At 44.8% G+C, this 21,124-nt stretch overlaps 1 protein-coding gene across 4 annotated transcripts in view; it reads right to left on the reverse strand.

Moving 5' to 3' along the window:
• Positions 1-1,395: 1,395 nt before the first annotated feature.
• The window catches only part of src (v-src avian sarcoma (Schmidt-Ruppin A-2) viral oncogene homolog), a 28,395-nt gene continuing 8,666 nt past the window's right edge, over positions 1,396-21,124 (reverse strand). The window contains exons 2-14 of one of the 4 annotated variants that reach the window (XM_069710903.1): positions 11,904-12,157; positions 11,684-11,783; positions 10,360-10,377; positions 9,723-9,821; positions 8,828-8,854; positions 8,514-8,617; positions 6,236-6,385; positions 5,946-6,101; positions 5,527-5,706; positions 4,843-4,919; positions 4,557-4,710; positions 3,823-3,954; positions 1,396-3,691 (exon numbers count right to left, since the gene is read on the reverse strand). In XM_069710903.1, coding sequence (XP_069567004.1) covers positions 3,483-3,691; positions 3,823-3,954; positions 4,557-4,710; positions 4,843-4,919; positions 5,527-5,706; positions 5,946-6,101; positions 6,236-6,385; positions 8,514-8,617; positions 8,828-8,854; positions 9,723-9,821; positions 10,360-10,377; positions 11,684-11,783; positions 11,904-12,147 — 1,650 coding nt within the window. In that variant the 5' untranslated portion in view covers positions 12,148-12,157 and the 3' untranslated portion in view covers positions 1,396-3,482. The remainder of the gene's footprint in view (positions 3,692-3,822; positions 3,955-4,556; positions 4,711-4,842; positions 4,920-5,526; positions 5,707-5,945; positions 6,102-6,235; positions 6,386-8,513; positions 8,618-8,827; positions 8,855-9,722; positions 9,822-10,359; positions 10,378-11,683; positions 11,784-11,903; positions 12,158-21,124) is intronic. The other 3 variants (XM_069710905.1, XM_069710906.1, XM_069710907.1) reach the window with 3 other exon arrangements.

A 21,124-nucleotide genomic window follows, 5' to 3' on the forward strand; every position in this document is an offset into this window, starting at 1 on the left:
GCCTCTTCCGGGACCTTCTGGTAGAACCTACCGACTCAGCGTGCGCGAGCGCTACGGCACGTGACGAGCCAGCAGGTGGGGAGGGGGGGGGGGGTATTGTTATCCTGAGGGCATCATGGGGTAGAGGGGGGGGGGTATCTGAACAGTGAATATTAATGATATTAATGGACACATCTGCTCTTTAAATATAATTAAAAAAAAAAAAATATTTTTTTTTTAATTTTTTTTTAAACATTGCTGTAAAAATAATAATAACACAAAGACATTGTCACATCGTCTGAAATATGTCAATAATCCAAAATCCTGGTTATGATGAATTCTTGTAGAGCAAAGAAAAGTAACAAAAAGGTCATAAAACGACGTCAAGTATATTATTTAAGCACCAAACGGAGCAATAACTGTTAAACACAGTTTACAGGTATATTTTCATTTTCACTTGAGTATTTCCATTTTCTGCTACTGTAATTTCATCGTGAAATAATGCGCACTATACTTTTATTACTCCAGAGAATAAGACTTTTTATACAAAATATTACCATTTCTTTTTTTTTTTTTAAAGAAAACACATTATTACAAATTACTTTGTTGTCCTTCCAACACTGCTTTACAGTATTTACCACCTTTTGGCACACAATACAAGTATTTAGTGAATAATAACCTAATTTAAGGTGTGATTCTAAATAATTATGAAAAATAATTTTCAATAAAAATGTTATCTAGCTGTGAATACAATCATATACACTTTATGGCGAGGCTTTCCCCTCTGTGTTTGTTACATATCACTATTAGAACCATTTAATGGAGTTTTTGCATTATTGTATTTTTACTTCGTGCTCCACGTTAAATATCTTGATAGCATGGATTTACTGTGAGGTCACCATCAGTTATTAGATAATAACTGAAGACTTCCTGCAGCTGTGTAATGGAAACGCTTGATAAATATTCACACCTGCATTGAGTCTCTGTGTTTGTTTTTAGGCAACCGTTGACCTTCCTTTATGAAAGTAATAAAACAAAACATGTGCAGCGTTGAGTATGACCTTTGATCGGAGCCTCAGTTGAGCGACTTTCACAACACGCTCAGTAAACAGTTCTTGCTCGTAGAACCAGAATTTGGTCCATTAATAAAAGGAGAGGATGAAGCTGGCAATATACAAATTTTATTCAAATGTACTTTCAAATTTGAAACAATATTCAGTAGGATTTAACAGAGTTATTTACGTGAAAATTCCCATTGAATACAGTAGAAAAGAGTATGTATATATATATATATATATATATATGCATATATATATATATATATATAGGAATATCACAGATTTAAAAAATATCTGCATAGCCAGAAAAAGGAGACCCCACAGGAAATGCCCTCTGCTTTCACATGCGCTTTTTCCATTGTTTTTTTTTTTTTTATCCTCATGAACATTCATTGAGACAGCAGGAAAAGACGGGAGGAAGGGTGGGTGGGGGAAGAGGGGTGGGGTGGGTGATGCCAGATGACCCGATGGCACCGATGCAGGCCAGTGCTTTTCATCGTGGCATCGCCCCATGTCCACAGGACACAGCAGACACTACACAGGTAATCCAGCTCCTTTCCCGTTTGTGGCGGGCTGCATCGTCTTCGGCTCGTTGAGTCGTTTCAAATCTCTGAATGAAAATCCACAAAAACAGGGAGTCTTGATCGTACCACCGAAGGGCCGCACGCAGGCGTACTCGTAAAATGTTGGACAAGAAAAAAAAAAAAAAAAACGGCGTCAAAAATGATCTTCAGATTATTATAGGATGTAAACATTTGTGGTATTGATTGTATTATGGGATAGAAAGCGTTGCTGGTGGATTCATCAGTCTCTGACAAAACTGTCACTTTTTCTCCTCACGTCTTGTCGGTCATATTGAAAATGAACAACTGAGATAAGTTTCACAGAAATACGTGCACAAATAAACATACCGGTAATGAAAAGTATTTCTATAATATATATATTCATATATATTCATTTAATATCATTACTGTCAGATGTTATTGAACCCATAAAAGTACCATAAAACAAAGTTTGAAACAGTGATACTGAAAAGCAACATAAACAATTGGGTTATTTTTCAAAAGGAATAAATTATAAAGATTATATATATACAAAATATTAGCATTAAGGATATTTACAATTAGGTTTAAAAAAAAGATGCCAATTTCTTTCTTTTTTTTTTTGCTATACATGCTAATGTATTGATGGGTGGTAGTCTGCCCCCTACAGGCCACAAGGAGGCATAATTAAAATCACTCAGTGGCTCATTTATCATCTCCAGTGTAAGATTGTGCTCAGAGGCCCACACTAATTAGTGAAGAAAAAAAAAAAGAAGTCTTCATGTTAATGAAGCTGAAAAGAGACATAAAAGAAGATTCACCTGATTTGTTTTAAAAAATTTGAACGCCTGAAAACAAATCCAGCATATTGAAAAAAAAAAAAAAAAACTGGTGCTGGAGACGGGTTCAGTGGATTCAGACGTAAAAACCTCTCTTTACACAACTCGTTGTACGAAATAGTATTAAAATACACTTTTACACAGTAGAAGAGGGTAGAAAAAAAAAAAGAGAAGAGATTTTCATTGGCACAAAAAATCTTGAGTTCTCGTCTCCTTCCATCCTGAGATGAGCTTCAGCGATCAGTAGCCGAGTAAGAAAAGTCACAATTATAGAAAATAGAAGACGCGACTCTTCTCTTTGTGTCGAGCTGTACGTTGGTCGCAGCCTTTAAAACCAATTCGTCCACTCGCTGAAGTTGCAACTCACAGCAGTTTGGGAAAATATAGCCTCAGTGTTTTTCACAGGGGAAGCAAAGTTTCAAAATAAAATGTCCCCATTAAAAGTTTTCCAGTTGATCCCGGTCTGTTAACAAAATAAAAGAATTAAGATCCAGAATATCCTAAAATCCCCCCCCCCCAAAAAAAAAAAAGCTTCTCAAGTGGAGAAATGGAAGACAAGAGTCTGTGTGTGTTTCACAAAGAAAATGTAGGAAAACTTTCCTGTAGTGGTGATGTGAGCAGGTCAATACGTACATCCACTGTTAGACTTTTATGTCAAGAGTCCCGTGTCACTTCCCGTGTTGACGCTGCAAATTACAGGACCGGTCGGGCGAACTAACACGGGGATGAATGCACGGGGGAATGCATCAGGGGCGGCTCGCAAACATAAAGGAAGGTGGACAAACCTGTTTATGATCTGAATAAGGACATCTAAATAAAACCACACTTGGAAGTCTTGTACTTTGAAAATCGTTGAGGATGACAGCGACTTTGGAAAGACTGGATTTTTTTTTTTTTGCTGGTCGGCGTGACGTCTCCCCCGACACTCTAGAGAGTCACTGATTGTACCCAGAAACGATGTCGGCTTTCTGCCCCGTTACACAGACAAAACACACTATCTCTCTCGCACACACACTTGTCCACGCTCGCTTAAATTTCGAAGAGAAACATGGTCGGTTGCAGGTTTACAGGTTCTCTCCCGGCTGGTACTGAGGCTCCGTGGAGGTGAAGTAATCCTCCAGGAAGCCCTGCAGGTACTCGAAGGTGGGCCGCTCCTCGGGCTCTTTCCTCCAGCAGGTCAGCATCAGCTCGTGGAGGGACTCGGGGCACTCGGCCGGGCACGGCATCCTGTAGCCGCGCTCCACCTGGTCCAACACCTCCCGGTTCACCATACCTGGAAACGGGGGGAAAAGACACATCGCAGTTCGAATCTAACGCTCGTGACAAAATACACCTCAAAGTCAGTAATCTTGAGTCACAACGAAAATTTAAAATAAAAAAGGTTAAATAAATATGCATTCTTGCCTGGATAGGGCACTCGGCCTTTGGTAGCCAGTTCGGTCAGCAGGATCCCAAACGACCAGACGTCGGATTTAATGGTGAAGCGGCCGTACAGCGCAGCCTCGGGAGCCGTCCACTTGATGGGAAACTTGGCTCCTGCAGGAGGAACCGGTTTATCAGCAAAGTTGAAATTAGAGCACTGAAGCACATACCGACACTGGAATTACCGCGTAGCTGTTGCATTCCTCCGCTAAGCGCTCGAGGTGGAGTTGACGTGCAGGTCTGTCCAAACCCATGTCGATACAGAACTCGCAGTGACCCTGACCTTTGACCTCTAAATTCTAATCAGTGAATCTACGAGTCCGAGTGAATGTTTGTGCCACATTGGAAGAGATTTCCTCAAGGTGTTCCTGAGATATCGCGTTCACAAAATGGATTTGAACTCGCAGTGACCTTGACTTTTGACCCTCGACCACCAAATTCTTATCAGGTCATCGTTGGTACCCAGTGAATGTTTCCGCCAAGTTTGAACAAATCCCCTCAAGGCGTTCTTGATATATGGCTTTCACGAGAACAGGGCGGTCAGATGACGGGCACGTGAGGTCACAGTGACCTTGACCTTTGACCTTTGCCCCCCAAAATCGAATCAGTGCTTCCTCCGTATCAAGTGAATGCTTTTGCCAAGTTTGAAGTAATTCAGCAAACAGTGCACGAACACTCGTGCTATAAAGTGAGCCTGTATCCCATCGTGGTCTCACCTTGCCTGGCAGTGTACTCGTTATCCTCAATGAGGCGAGCCAGACCAAAATCGGCCACTTTGCAAACCAGGTTATCTCCCACCAGGATGTTAGCGGCTCTCAGGTCCCGGTGCACGTAGTTCATCCTCTCCACGTAGGCCATCCCCGAAGCAATCTGAAAAAAAAACAAAAAAAAAAAAAAAAGGCAAACATTTTGGGATTATTTTCCATTTATAAAAAAAACCCCAAAAAACCCCCCAAAAAATTAGAAAACAACGACCAGTGAGAGCAAAGTATTGGTGCTGACCTGTGAGGCCATGTCCACCAGCTGAGGGAGGCGGAGCATCTTCCCCATGTCTCCCTTCAGGAAGTCCAACAAGCTTCCTGTTAGCAGAGACACAGACGGCAAAAGTGAGAATAATCTGACCCCTGCTGGATCTGTCTAAATCCTGGAAAGTCTATAATTCTTAAAAACACCTTTTTTTTTTTTTTTTTTATAAATGCACGATGGTGCGTTTAATGGACAAATTCCATGTTGTTTTGATGAACAGTTTTTTTTTTCAGGCAGTAAAACACACCACTTGGTTTTAAATGTCAAATCCTTGGAGTCACACAGGTTTTTAGCTTTTTCACCCGTAAACCTCCTTTAAGCAGGTTTTTCTTTAATACCATATTAATTCTGCCATATTTATTTGGGAAAACACACAAATAGAGAACAAAAACAAAAAAATTCTGACTGAATTGTTTGCACTTATTTTTTTCACACTGCCTGGAAGCCCTGCAATAAATTTAAATATAAATATTCACATCCAAGATTTTAGTCTGAATTTTTTCCTGAATTTTGCGGCATTTTAACATTTTCCTGCATCTGATAAGACAAACAAAAGACAGGTTTGTTTTGTTTTTTTTAACGGTGCAGCTCGACTCTTTAGAAACACATGAAACGTCACGAAAGAATAAAAACGCCGAAATGTGCGACTTTGACGCCGACCTTGGCCCATGTACTCCGTGACGATGTAAATGGGCTCCTCGGACACCACGGCGTAAAGCTGAACCAGCTTTTCGTGCCTCAGTTTCTTCATGACCTGAGCCTCCTGCAGGAAGGCCTCGGGCGACATGGTGCCCGGCTTCAGGGTCTTGATCGCCACCCGCGTCGTACCGTTCCACGTTCCTAAAGCAAAAAACAGGCGTCAGGATCGCGTCGGTATTGATCGTTAGGACTCTTTTTTTTTTTTTTTTTTTAGCTTCTGGTATTGAATCGGGGAACTTCTGCAATTGGATTAGAGTGTGAAGAAAGAATTGCGACGTAACATTTAAACACCAAATATTGTAGTCGAGAGCACAAAGAAAGCTTTCTGTTTCTGTGGACGCGCGATTTTTCTTGGGGTGACAGACGAGAGCCGGACTCACCCATCCAGACCTCTCCGAAGCAGCCCTGTCCCAGCTTCAGGTCGAGGCGGAGCGACTCTCGCGGGATCTCCCAGGCGTCCTTGGCGAGGCCTTGAGTCTGCGGCTTCAGGACGGGACAGATGTCCGTCAGACTGTGACACAGTCCGTCGGCGTGCTCTGAGGAGGGACGACAGGGAGATAGCGGGTAACGGCGGCGTGAACGTACGAGGCCTCTTTACTCACTCGTGTGATTACCGCCGACTCTGCGATTTTTTTGTTTTGTTTTGTTTTTGTTTTGCCGGTGGACTCACTGCGGTAGTGATTGACAAGCTGCTGCAGGACGCTGAACTGCGTGCGCGACGTGATGTAGAAGCCGCCGCTGTCCAGCTTCCTGATCTTGTAGTGCTTCACGTTCAGCCCTTTGGTGTTGTCGTAGTCGAGCACGGACAGACAGTAGGCACCTGGAGAGGGTAACGAAACACATCGGATGATGCATTAAATGAAGACTCGCGAATATTATGTTATTATGCAGCAAGTGGTTCCGACCCAGAGATCTGATTGGTCGACTCAACATTTGGAACGTGTTTAAATCAGCATGACATCCCACCCTGCTCATCACTCGTAAATAGCACTCCGCCGATATGTAATTGGAATTGAATTTCATATAATATGCAGTATGATGTTGTTCTTACTTGTTAAAGGTCTATTAATTGTGACCCATTTGGTGAAATCGGGTCTCTTTTTTTGTTGCTCCGAGTAACACCACGGATAGTCGCTTAAAATCCCAGCGGCGGCTGGCTTGACCGGTTTGGTTTTAAACACCCGACACGGTGCTAAAATCTTTTAAAAAAAATAAATAAATACACGAGTCCATCGATATCATTTTTTCAGCAGAGATCTTGGTTACAACCAGACTGAGCTAGCTGAGCAGTTTAGTGTTTCTACGCGCTGCATTTATTCAGTTTGAGAAAACAAAAACAAAACCGACCGGATCTCGTCTCCGTTGCTAGGGTCGTTGCTAAGGGGCGGCCTACGTCCCGCAGTCGGAAACACCGCGTAGGTTACACTCGCTTCTGCTGACGCGACTGTTTTCCAGTTGTTGGTCGTGCGCCACGCGTTGCCACGCGAACGGAGATCACGCAAGCAAAAAGTCTCGTATTTTGAGAGCACAGCACGAGCACATTTTGATTACATACTTCATTTGGTCGGTAACTTCTTGTATGATCCCAATATCACCCTCGAGGGTAACACCGCTTAACTATATATTTCACACAATTTTTTCTTCTACCACAACAAACACCGGGTTACATCAGGTGACGGAGCCCGTTCGCGTGGCAGGGCGAGGAGTGAACCGGATTGGGGAAAAAAAAATAGTTTAGATGCGCTCGTTGCACCACCAGAGGGCAGCGTCAGTCAAGTGTAAAAACAGTGCGAGTCACAGAGCCGGGTCCCCTGAAGGCGACGGCGAGGACGAGGACGCCGCCGCCGCCCCCACTGCCTTCTCTTCACGTTCGAAGTGGGCGATGCGGCCGGCGGCCGTCCGAGTCCCTCGGCCTCGGATCCACGCTTGACCTAATTCTGTCTTTGCTCACCCAGCCGGTACCTCCCAAACCGCACGTGCTCGCCTAAATCTAGACGCCTTCTGTCCAGCTCTCCCCACCTTGACCCTCTCCGTACCCTCTTAAGGGCTTGTGTGCATATTCTTTAATAGGAATGCTGTAATGCACATGTGTATGCAGACACACACACACACACACACACACACACACACACACACACACACACACACACAAAGCCCGCAGGGACCGTGTCGCTGCAGCAGCAGCAGCCTATCAGAACCATCTCCAGCAGACCCACGGGCGTCACATCCAACCTTTTCCCATCTGCCCGGGTTTGTTTCTCTTCTGTACCCACGCGAGCAGCATGGCGACATGTCTTACTGCCGCAAAGAATTTGACTTTCTTCTCCTTTTTTTTTTTTATTTTGCTAGACACGTCGGAGAAGTCAAACTCGAGCTTCGTGTCGAGAGTTGAGCTTTTTTTTTTTTTTTTTTTTTTTTACAAGGTTCATAAAAATATACCCGAAGAGTTACATTTCCAGGACAAAGTGCTCTGCTGGTAGGATTGTTGAGCAACACCGTTGACTTAATGAGGTCCTTTACAAGCTCACTATCTTTTTACTGTTGTAAAAAAAAAAATATATATATCTTCTCTCCGCTTCGCTGTTTGAGGAAGCCAAAAGTCGTGACATTCCTTCGGCTCTTTAAAAATACTTCCTCTGTTTAACGGGGGGCTCGGTATCGACTGAAATAGTCTGATGCAGGTGCAGTCGAATACCGGAGACACTTTTAACAATCAGGAGGAAAAGAATTTTCTGTGACGAAATCATGAAAACGGTGTTTTTCGTTCGCGGGACGGGAGAACGTGTAATACACACCGTGCCCGCCGGAGGGCGCCGTGTCAGCGTCACCGTTTTGGCTTGCGTTCGCGTGAAAAGTACACGATTGAGCAAGTACGACCCTGCGGGCCAATATCCATACTTGGGAATCTCTGGAGGGATTCTGTTCAGGTTTATTGACAAACTTTTTACCTTTGGTGGTCTCGCTCTCTCTCACCAGGAAAGTTCCTCTCCGGTTCTCCAAGCTCAGCAGCAGCCTCTCCGAGTCGCGGCGCGTGATTTTGCCGAAGTACCACCTGGTGAGGTTCGAGAGGGAGAAAACGTGGGAGCGGATCGGTGAGAGGACGAAGACGAATGTTGGGGAGAAGAAGAAGAAGAAGAAGAAGAAGAAGAAGAAGAAGAAGAAGAAGAAGAAAGGGGACGGCAAATGGAGGGTGAACCTCTTGGCTGCACGGTGTATTCCAGATGTGATGTGTACGAGCGCCGACAGTGCAACAGCTGCTTACCTGGACTCCAGAGTCAGTTTGAGGTGACTGGTGGAGCAGGAGGCAAAGGTGAGAAATGAAGTGTTAGTGTTTGAGCTTTATTGTTAGCGAGCAGGTTAGTATGTTAAGAACGGCAGAGAAAGCAGTAAATGTTCTACCTAAAGGAACAGTTGGGAATGTTTTGTGTTGTTTATTTTTGCTTTCTCGTAGAGGTACATGAGAATCTGGCTAATTATTATTATTATTTAAAGTTTTATCGTTATTATCCCCTGATGTTATTTATTGATTTTTAACACAGCGTTTTAATTGTTGCCATTTTTAGTCCTGCATCATCTTTGTTCTTCTCATCATTTACATTTTTTTTCTTTCTTGTTTTGTTTATTTATTTTTGTTCCCCTTAGACCGAGCCAAGCTAGCCGTTTACCTCCGTTTCCAGTCTTTGTGCTAAGCTAAGCTAACACACGGCTTCCTTTTAGAGGCATATTTAGAAACAACAACAAAAAAAATACATAAATTTGTTTTATCATTACACACGCTGGAAGTGTAAAAGCAACCGTGTTTGAAACGGTTTCCGGGCTGGACAGTGACGTCTTGGGAGTCTCCGCTGTTGCCTAGCAACCTCATCCGTTTCCCCCGTTTCCTGTCCTTATGCTAAGCTAAGCTACCCGGCTGCAGCTTCCCCGGTGTGATCGTCATCCTCTCATCTACCTCTACCAGCAAGAAAGCAAATACGGTCATTTCCAAAAATGTCAAAACTATTCCTTTTAAGAACTCAAAATCAAAATCACATCAAGCAAAAAAAAAAAAAAAAGTTTGAAAATCTGCACGTTAATACTCAAGTGAACAACAGATAAAAGAGACAGAGCGGGGAAAAAAAAATGAAATAAAAATGAAAGTGTTTTTTTGTTTGTTTTACTCTTCTGCCTGGATGGAGTCGGACGGAGCCACGTAATTGCTGGGGATGTAACCGCTCTCTCCGGTGGTCAGGGAGCGCGCCAGCCACCAGTCGCCTTCTCTGCACAGACCAAAACGACAGCGCACACATTTACACATCCGCGACACCGACGTGCATTTTTCTTCCATTTGCAGTAAACAACAGTTTCATTTTAAGTCATTTCCCGCAAGTAATTAAGCTCTCGGCCACTGGAGAAGCTCGATGAATTAAAAAAGCCCCTTTTTTTCTTCTGCGATATTAAAAGAAAATAACATTTTCGAAGCTACGTAATTGCACAAACATGCGATGGCGCCTGCGATGCTACACTTCATCAGGGACTGGAGCTGCTGCAGATTTGCAGCACCGTGCTAGAGTTAAATAAGTACTTCTTTACATTCAGTCGACTCGAAATGTTTATGGTGCAGCACATCTTTACAGCAACTCCTCTGAACTACAGTACTGAAAGGTTCACGGGAGGTGAGGGGGGAGGGAGTGGGGAGGGAGAGGGGAGAGTTATGTGGTCGGTGCCTTTCTAGAAGTGAAGTGGTTTTAAAGTGTTACGTGACACCAAAAAAAAACAAAAACAACGCAAATACAATTACAGAGAAGCGTCACAAACCTGCAGTTCACCTTCCTCCTGTAAAAAAAACACATGATGGTTTGTGATGAAGAAATGAACGGGAGAGATGAAAAGGGGGGAAAATGGTGGAAAAAGAAGAAGAGGTTAAAGAAATACAGAGAGCAGAGTAGCACAAAGTACACAGATAAGACTCGAATATACGACGTTACATAACGAAGAAAAAGCACAAAGTCTGAGATTTTCAAGCCTGTCGGGTCTCTCTCTCTCTCTGTGTGTGTGTGTGTGTGCACTACTTTAATATTACATTTAACTCAGACAACTAAGCTAATTTGGACTGTTTTAACCCTCGTTAACTAATCTGAGACTTGGATTCGTGGATCCTGGACCCTACTTGACCCAGTAATGATCCGGGTCTGTGGCTTAAGGGGCCAGATGCAGCGATAATCCACCATTGTTCTGAGCTGCTGCCTTCTAGGTCAGCAGTTTGTTTCGGCACTGGTGGGGCGGGGAAGGGTAGGGGGGGGGGGGTTGCAGCACTGCCGTATTACGGTTCACTGCACCTCTATTGATTCATAAGAGCCACCGAAAAAACCCTCTACTTTAAAAAAAAACCAAAAAAAAAAACCAAGCGTGACCTTCCCTTTAACTCCGCCCCCTCTCCTTCCTAAACAGGTTGAGATTGGATTAAAGTCTCGCTTCTTCCACCGGCAAAACAATAAATAAATAAATAAATATCCTAAATGAAGTGCAAACAGCAGCGAAGACGATCAGCTTTTGTGAATGAAGCGACATTTTTTGTGCAGAAATGTGTCAACTCGACTGAGGGGTGGGGGGGGGGGGGTGATGAGAGGAGGTGGGGAGCCCGTTCCCATGGTTACGGAAGTTCTCAGAGAGACGAGTGACACGTATTTTAGAGCCCGAGGCAGTCAGTCAGACCAAAAAAAAAAAAAAAAAGATGATTTTGGGGCGATGCGAGCGACGGAGGAGACGTACGCTGCGTTTTCCAAAACGTCCTGCTCGCGTACTGACGCTCACTATTTTGAGTGCACAAGTTCAGAAGTACAGAAACGTGCACCAGCGTGCCGGCGTCGATCAGGGTGTTTATTGAGCGTGTTAAAACAAAAGGGGGAAAGAAAATATGCAAATTTCTGGGTCAAATATTTGTCGGCACGTGTTGCATTCAAATGTCGCGGTTATTTCCGGTTATTGCCGTCCAAGTACGACACAAGTAAGTGCCTTAACATGAAAAGAGTACGATGCGTGAGCGCACGAAAGGGAAGTATTTAAAACAAAGCCACAGATAAATATATATATATATATATATATAAAAAGTTAGTGCGAATGTTTATTGTGTGTTCCTTACGTGTTGTTTACGATCTGGAGGCGTTCGCCCTTCCTGAACGACAGATCCGAGGCCGTCCGAGACTCGTAGTCGTACAGCGCCACGAAGGTCGTCACGCCTCCTGTTCAGACGAGAAGTTTTACAGTGAAAAAAAACACAACAAAAAAAACACATGGAAAAAGGCGCTGAATCAAAAAAAACAATTTTTTATTTATTTTTTATTAATCTTTGAGCTTCTCACCGGCGAGCGTGATTCTGTTGGGAGAAGTGACGGTGTTGTTGTCCACGCCCCCGAACAGCGCCAGCTCGGCGTTATTCGGATTGCCGCCGAGGCCTCCGTCCACGGTGGGGCTCCGGTTGGGCGTCAGGGACTGCTGGGCGGAGTTGGGGTGGTGGGCGCCTGCCCCTCCCCCGGAGCTCAAGTTGCCTTCGAGGCTGCGGGTTCGGTGGCCCGCGTCCTTGGGCTTACTCTTGGATCCCCCCATAGCCGAGGCCCTGTGGTGCGTTCAGGGACGGAGGAAAAAAAAAAAAAAAAAAAAGTCTGTGAGACGGCAGCCGAAGAGGACTTAACTAAAACACAATTTCAAAGCACAGAAAAAAAAATGAATGATAAATTACACCATAATTTGCTATCAAATAGACTTTTCTAAGAGTACGAAGGCCAGATGCAGAAACAGGAGATGGAAAGTGTCACGCTGAGACCACATGAAGCAAAAAAAAAAAAAAAAAAAAAAAAAGTCCCCGCGGACGGCGGAGCAGCTGCCGCTCTTCGGTTTCAACACAAGACGTGCCATCGGCTTCGCCCACGGCTGCCACCGGCAGAGCGAACACACACGGCAGACATGTGGCACATGTGTCGGATGCCACATAGAGACACATGCGGAGGCAAATTGTTTCCATTGACTTTTTTTTTTTTTCAAACCGAGTTATTCTATTTATTTACTGTAAAAAAAACAAACAATCAAAGTGATTTGATTTGCAAGACGATAGAGGTCAACTTAAGGTGATGACATTTTTTAAGAACATTTTTAAAACCAAAAAATGAAGGCAGAAAACATATATATATATATATATATATAGGTCCATTTATGTCTGTTTCTGTGCTTCTACACTGAGAGAACAAGTTACAAGTCACATTCCTTGTATGTGTAAACACACCCGGCCGATAAAGCTTTATTCGCTTTATATATATATATATATATATATAAACTCATCAGTTAATTATTACTTCCAAACCCACTTTGTTGGCTTTGATCTCCGGGTGGGTCAGAGAGCTGCTGTCACACGTGACTTTAACGTCGTCGTTATTAATATTTTACGACGAGCTCGTGGTTACGACACGGGAAGTCGTGGGCACCGTACGGCTTTCAATGGAGCTCTAAGTGGTTCAGTGGGGAAATAGTTGCCGGGCAACGGCACCTCGGTACCATGATGCAGGAAATGCACATTTTCCTCGTTACCCAAGTTGCGAAGACAAACTCGTTAGCTCCACATCCGACGAAACGTGTCCTCTGACGTTTCTGTAAATATCAGCAAACACACTGCAACTAAACAATACTTCCACAATTATACAATGAACTCATGGAAGAGGAATAATATCTGTTGTTGTTGTCGTTTGTTTTCTTTCTTCACCTGTATTTTTTTTTCTCTCCTGCTCCCCATAATTTTATATTAATGGAATATATATCATTTTATCTATCGTTATGACTTTACTTGCTTATCTAAATTACAGCTTTTTTTTTTTTTTAAATGATGTAATATTGAGCACTCGTATATCAAAATTTTGTTCAATACACTTCACACAAAAAATAAAAATAAAAAGTCGAGTTGCGACCTCGTTGAATACCACAAGAGGGCGCCGTTCGTTTGGACTCTCCCGGCGTACGTCGTAAATACGACGCCGTTTGAACGCAGCGAGCGCTCCAGATGGATTAATAGATACACGGCGGATGAAGTTGTCGTTAAATGGACGGAGCTGAGATACTGAACCCACCGAGAGGATGAGATCAGCCCAGAGGTCGAGAGGGCGGACGCAGCTTTTCCTTCCCCGCCTGCTCAGACCGGCCGAGTGGCTCTAATCACTGCTTACTGCGGTGAAATCATCGCACTAAGCCCGGGATAATTAAAGGACTCGAGCCCCTGCGATTGTGGGTAGATGTGGCCGCGGGGGGTCCGCCAGGAAATGCTAATTTACAGAAAACACTGCAGACGAGTCGAGGGGTAAAATAAAGTGCGCGTTGGTGGGAGCGTCTTCCCGCCCGACTCGGTAGCTATTTCAGGAGGCCGTGGACGCGCCGCTGAAAGTCTTCCCCGCTTTTTTTTTTTCAGTCAGTTCGGAGCGGGGGGGGGGGGGGAGAGAGAAAAATGTCCGGGCGGAAAAAGAAGGACTCCACTTCGCTAACTCGGGCGAAAGCAAACTAGTGAAGCGGTTGGCATCGGTCTTTTTTTTTTTTTCTTTAAAAGCTTCCTCCCCCTCCCTCCCTCCCTCCCTCTCTCTCTCTCCCTCTCAACAGAACAGCTGGAGCAGCAGAAGGAGACGTGGAGATCTTCGTGTTTTCAGGCACTTTTTAAGGAGACTCCTGCGGATCGCTGAGATTAAAAAGAGACGGACAGCTGGATGGACCGAAAGGAGGAAGAGGAGGAAGAGGAAGGGGACGTAACGCGGGGGTTGATATTTGGTTGGCATCGCGAATGTGGTGTGGAGGGTGTGGGGGGGTGTGATGAGGGGTCAATGAGGCCGGACGGTCGATCTATCTGCCCTCCCGGAGGGCATGTCTAGTGATAAAAAGGGGGTCGCATCCCAGCAAGTGTAACACACACACACACACACACACACACACACACACACACACACACACACACACACACACACACACACACACACACACACACACACAGGAGAGCACACACAAAGATGACGGGTGTCTCTTTGTGTGTTTCTGTGTTCTCCACGGCCGCACTGGTTGCATGGTTTTAATAAGCCGCAGGATACTCTGTCTCTGTCTCTGTGTCTCTGTCTCTGTCTCTCTGTCTCTGTCAACGTAACAAAACAAAAAAAAAAGCTTTCCATCGTTCCAGACCAGACTTTCCCTTCGGTGTGACGTCGCTCCGATGGCGATTAAATAACAGCAGAACGTCGGCGGATGAGGGGCGAGTTATGCCGACGAGGTGATTATGTTTTTATGTTTCGAACACCTGCTGTGCGTGTAGCGTCGGATTTAAAGACCATGTTTAAAGGTTGAATCGCTTTGAAATGGATATAAAAGTATTCGTAGCTTCCGGGTTTGAAAAAATGAGGCCGATGCAGAAGCGCCTTAAAGCTGCAATACCACCGCGTGCCACTAGAGGTCGGCTCAAAAAAAAAAAAAAAAAGCCTCCGATCTCCATAGACTCCCATTCAACTTCTCTGATAAATCTCTCAGTCAATAAAATGTGTCCACCAGTTATCTCGGTGTTGTTAGCTGAAGTCGCTCCTTCTTATTAGTTTTCTGGAGGTCCATCTGAAAATAATCCCTCATTCATTAGAAAAGAAGATTCAAGAAGACCTGTTTTTTGGGGGGCGTGTCTATTTGATTGACAGGCCCGTGGTGCAGTCGGGTTACAGCTGTCGGCGGGGCGGGACGTAGTCTCGTCCCGGTTTCCGATCAGATCGAGTCCGACTCGCCGCTCGCTCCGCCCCTCTCCGAGCTCGTCCAAATATGGTCGCTTCCTGCTCCGGACCAGCAAAGACACGGCGACGGACAAAAAGCTTTTAACAAGCAGAAAAGTACGGATGTACGGAAACGAAAGGAACGAAGCGGAATCATGTCCGTGTGTGTGTGTGTGTGTGTGTGTGTGTGTGTGTGTGTGTGTGTGTGTGTGTGTGTGTGTGTGTGTGTGTGTGTGTGTGTGTGTGTATTATCTGCGGTAATGATAACAGGAGGTTGATTCGGACGGCCCTAATAGGCCCGACTGTACCGTAATGAGCACCTACTGTCTGAGAGGAAAGAGCTGCGTGGAAATCCCTGAGGCGAGGCTGGCTGGCTGGGTGGGTGGGGGGGAGGGAGGGTGGGGGTCGGTGGGAGGGCGGGAGGGGGATTTGCTTAATTATGCATAAGATCAGGCAATGAATTCCAAATCCTTCAAGTCTCCTGAGCTTTTCGGTAAATGGGAATAGTCTTTTAATATTGCTGCTGGGGTTATTTAAACCCCCCTCCCCCCCTCTCTCCCTCTCCTTCACAGGATGCGGCCCATCCCTGTTTTTTTGCTTTCTCTTTCATTTTCGTTGTATAAAGAAAAAACAATTACAGCCTCTGAATGGCGTTTTTCTCGTTGAAATAATAGAAGAAAAAAAAAAAAAGGATGTGGCGTCACTCATTCATTAAAACCTAAAAGTGTTTTGTCGGGATCGTCCCGACGACAACGAACGCTCGGTTGCAAATTCAGCAATGTTTTAGGCCCCTCTTTAAAAATAAAAAAATAAAAATTCGCGAGTAATAATAATATGTTTACGTAGCACGCTGGGGCTTGTTCGTTGCCATGACGGCGACAGCTGACCCCGTCACGACGGTGCTTCACGATATTTTTGGAGGCGTGTCAGGTGACGGACTTTGTACATTTAAGCATGTTATTTACGTCATATCTGAACGCCCGCAGTTGTTGTTTTAAAAAAAAAGCCTAAAAGTCAAACAAAGTCATTTTGTATTTACACATTTAACGCCAAATAAATGTCTCTTCAATATTAAGTGGTATTATCAAAGTAAGATTTGGCTGCATGCGGTCACGGTGACATAAAGCGAACCGGAAGACACAATTAAATCATTATTGCAATTATTTGTATGACAATTATTCGCCCTTTTGTTTATGTTTACGTTCGTGCATAATCGGCCACGTGATTTCATCATCACGCCCGAGAAAAAAGAAGCTGAAAAAGATCACGAGCCGATGTGCAATCGAGCTAAAAAAATAAAAAAAATAAAAAAATCATCCACTTTAATTGGGGGAAATCGAGCACGATACGTGTAAACAACTCGCTGCACGTCAAACAGTCATTTCATATCTCGTTTTAACTCTGATAAAAAAAATAAAATAAAAATAATGCTGGAAGACTAATTCAATTAGAGATAATGAGAATATATATATATATTTTTTTTAGTTTTGTTAGCAAAGTTACCGTAACGACTTTAAAAAAGACAATAATTTGAAATAAGCAGGAAATCCAGCCGCCAACATTGAATTCACACGACGCCGATATCGGCTCTTCGTCTGCGAACGAGACGCGTTCGACTCGTATTCACGCAGCGATGATACTGAATTCGCTGCGTCGCTGCCCGCCGGCGACCCGGTCTGATCCGTTCAAGGGTGGAGGTAAAATTGGATCAGAGAAGCGATTAAGAACCGGATGATGGAGACAATTGAACTTTTGGTCTCCGCAGACCTTCCTCTCAGGGCGAAGCTTAGCGGCCCGACCGCAGGAAGTTATCATCCTGTTTTTATTGCATTTGCATAACGGACGTTTTAAAATGGCGCGTGCGTGATCGCCGAGGGTGACTCTTTGTTTGTTTGTTTGTGCCGTTCTGATTTTGGACCATTTCAATGAAAGTAGGTTGTCGGTTGTTTTTTTTCGTCCGTAGAAGAAGAAACGTCGCTTCACTTCAAATCGAGGCTCATAAATCCTCCCGTTTTTTTTTTTTTTTTTTTTACAGCTTCTGTCTCATTTGAATGGAGAGAGCAGAGGAAGTATTTGCCTGAGCGAGTGAGCGAATGTCAGGCCTGGTGCATGTATTCCTTCATCTTAATGCTCTCTATGTAATTACTACGGGAGGAGGGAGGGGAGGGGGGAGTGAGTGGGAGGGAAAGGAAAGGAAAGGAAAGTGGCTTTGGCTTCTTGCGTCACCAGCCGCCAATTGTAAGCATAATCCAAACCCTGCTTGTTCCGTCCAGATTATCAACATCTATTCCCTAATCGTATTCGCCCAAAACGCAAAGCGAGGACTTTCCATCCGGGGGCCGACGAAGGCCGGACAGACCGGTCCGACCGCCGCCGCTCCGATCCCGACTCGATAAATCCTTCAACGACGACAAAATAAAAGATACAAAAGGTTTGCGCTCCTCGTGTTCAGGTGGGCCGCCGCCGCCGCCGCTTCCTCACTTCTGAACAAACAACCGGCTGAATGTCATCGCTTGTACAAACACCAGTAGAGGAAGTGGTTGGCTTTTTGGATGTGTTTGCACAACCGGCGCTGCACCCCCCCCCTCCCACCTCCCACCAGGCTAATACGAGTAAGGAAGTGCGTACAGGTGATTTGTATGAGCACCTTTAACAGGTATAAAATATTTAGAAAAAGGTGCTTCACAATAAATAAAACAGCCCACAAACAGCGTGATTTAGACTTCAATGTAAAGTAGTGCGCTGAATCCAATCCGTTGTGAACCAGCGGATCCAGATGACTTTAAAAGTGACACCATGACTTTATTGGTGCGACACGGTGATCTCTTGTTTAAAAGCGCGAGCAGCTGCATTTTGAAGCCGGTCGAAAGAGGCCCGAATAAAATGACACTTCCTGTTTTTTTGTTTTTGTTTTGTTTGTAGCCATCAGGTTGATCATCACAAAAAGAGAGCGGACAGCATGTCGTAAAAAAGCTCTCGGCATGTCGCACGCAGATTTTAAAACTCAAAGCCAGAAAACGCTCCTCCGCCATGTTTCGGAAGGTAAACAACACTCCCCCTCTCCTCCTCCACCCTCCACACACACACACACACACACACACACACACACACACACACACACACACACACACACACACACACACACACACACACACACACACACACACACACACACACCCGCCCGACGGCAGGACTGCTGAGTCCTGGATAAAAGTGTGTACCTTCCTCCTCCTCCTCCTCCTCCTCCTCCAACCTGTGCTTGCGTCACGGACAGACACAGGGATGGGGAGCTGGTGGAGTCAATATTTACTGCTCCACACACACACACACACACACACACACACACACACACACACACACACACACACACACACACACACACACACACACACACACACACACACACACACACACACACACACGGCCCGGGCCGTTGTTGCCATGGAGGCGATTCCAAGCATTCCACAAAGCAACAAACTGCACAGATGCAGGATCGTTGCACTCGGACTCGCTGGGCCAGAACAGAGGGAGCGAGAGCGCCCGCATGCCGATCTGATGAAGAATAAAAGAGCACGATTGGCCGAGGCTCCCAAAATTACGTCGGTCACCTCATGAAAGCGTGTTTTTTTTTTGGAGGAAGAAAAAACAACAAAAACAACAAAAAAAACCCACAAGAGACCGAGAAAGTGAGATCACCTGGAAGAAGTTCTATCCGTTGTTGTGTTTTTGAGCCCAAACGCAGCATGATTTCCATGAAAACAACAACAACAACATCATGTTTACTAATTATCCCGGCCTTTTTTTTCTCCTTTCAGGAGCCCCTCAGTGCTTCGGCTTCTATAATAGGATCAGAGGGCTGTGAGCCTTTATCCCCTTTTCACTGTGTGAAAGTGAGTTTCTCCGCACTGCTATTTTTTTTTTAGGGGAGGAGGGGGGAGCTTTAAAAAAAAAAAAAAGCGTCCTACGGTATGTTCGGATCGCATTTTTTTTGCTTCGCCGGACGCCCGTCGCTAACCCGGCCCTTAAAAATCACATGACGTCTCGGGCCTCGCCGGAGCAGCTGGCCGCTCGTGTCTTAAACCCCGTGCTTTACAGAGGAATTTTTTTTCGCCCACTTCCCGACGACAAACACGGCTGGCAGCCGCTGCAGGTTCATGGATTTTCTGTTATCCCCTGTTCCTAATCTGAGTACGACATATATCAAATTATTTTAGGGATTGAGGCTCAGAGGGAAAATATCTGGGCCATTTTAGATGACGCGACGTGTTTGGCGTTTTGCAAAAGGGTGCGGAGCAGACCGACCTCATGAAGTAATAGTTGGACATCTTTAGGAAATATGTGATTTCTGGCTTTGATGAAAAGATGGATAACATCGAGCTACATCCAGCAGCACCTACCGTCTTAGCTTAGTTTAGCATAGCATAGCATAGTAAAATTTGCCGACCAAGCACCTCTACATCTCAATAATTACCATGTTGTGTGTTGTTTGCATTGACTGGATATAAAAGTGTTCGTAGCTTCCGGGTCTGAAAAACGTTACCGATGCCGAAGTGCCTTAAAATGCAATACCACCGACCGCCACTAGAGGGTGCCTCCGAAAAGCCTCCATAGACTCCCATTCAACTTCTTTCAAAGTCTTTCTTGTTCGTTTTCTGGAGGTCCATCTGAAAATAATCCCTCATTCATTAGAACGTAAGCTTCAAAAAGACGTGGGTTTTTTTTGGGGGGGAGGCGTGTCTGTTTGATTGACAGGCCTGTGGTGCAGTCAGGTTACGGCTATCGCCTGATGTCCAATCAGATCGGTCAGATCCACCACCCCCACCCCCACAGCTCCTCCAAATATGGTCGCTTCCTGCTCCAAAATCCGAACCCGAAGCTTCATAACGGCCGTTCGCAAACCAACGGGTGACGTCACCGCTTGGTTGCCGCTTGTTTCTTTTTTTTATTCGATTCAATTCTTATTTTTATTTATATAACGCCAAATCTGAACGGAAAAAGAAACAAAATTTGAGGTATGTGGGAGGGTTACGTGTGAGATTATTTCTTGGCTTTTGAGCAGCGACTTTGACAAAAGTATTGCTTTTTAATTTTTTTTTGTTTTTTTTTGCACACATTAAACAACATGTTAAATAGTAATTAAGCTTTAGAGCCCGGCTACCTAGCTGTTAACTGGCGGCTTGGCCGACCGACCAGATGGATATCGGAGTGTATTTTCCAAACTAGGACTTCAAGAGAACGTGCTGTCTCCTCCTTCTTTCCACCTTTTCGTCTCCACTCGTCATGAAATCATCTCCGCCCGCTTTCATCCCCGACATTATGTCAAAGCCCACAAAACAACACTTTGAAACCGAACACTTCCCAGTTCCACCGACGGCACTGTGATTAAAACGGGGAGGAAGAAGAAGAAGAAGAAGAAGTCACTGCGGGACCAAAAAAAACCCAACAAAAAACCCCACTACTGACACACAAAAACGAGTTTTACCCTCACGAGAACATCATCGGTTGTTTTTTTTCTGCTTGGAAACCGTCACCTCTGAGCTTCTCGCAACTGATGATGCAGCCGTCCTGCCGTCGAACTGGTTGAACGGTTCCTACCGATCTGCACCTGCGTTAACTGAATCCTCCGACTAACCGTCCCGGACTGGGTGTGACGGGTCTGGAGCTCAGACAAGACACACAAGAGGACATTACGCTGTTGCAACGGATTCCAGCACATTAAACCAACAGTTAACGTTTCACAACAGCGTTTTTTTTTGTGCATACAGTGATTCTACGTGTCGAATTGGCATTAATTAAACAGCCCTTATTTTGAC

The sequence above is a fragment of the Brachyistius frenatus genome, unplaced genomic scaffold, assembly GCF_029030835.1.
Source record: "Brachyistius frenatus isolate BFR_SWC_R1_liver_20210118 unplaced genomic scaffold, ASM2903083v1 Contig_95, whole genome shotgun sequence".
NCBI lineage: Eukaryota > Metazoa > Chordata > Actinopteri > Embiotocidae > Brachyistius > Brachyistius frenatus.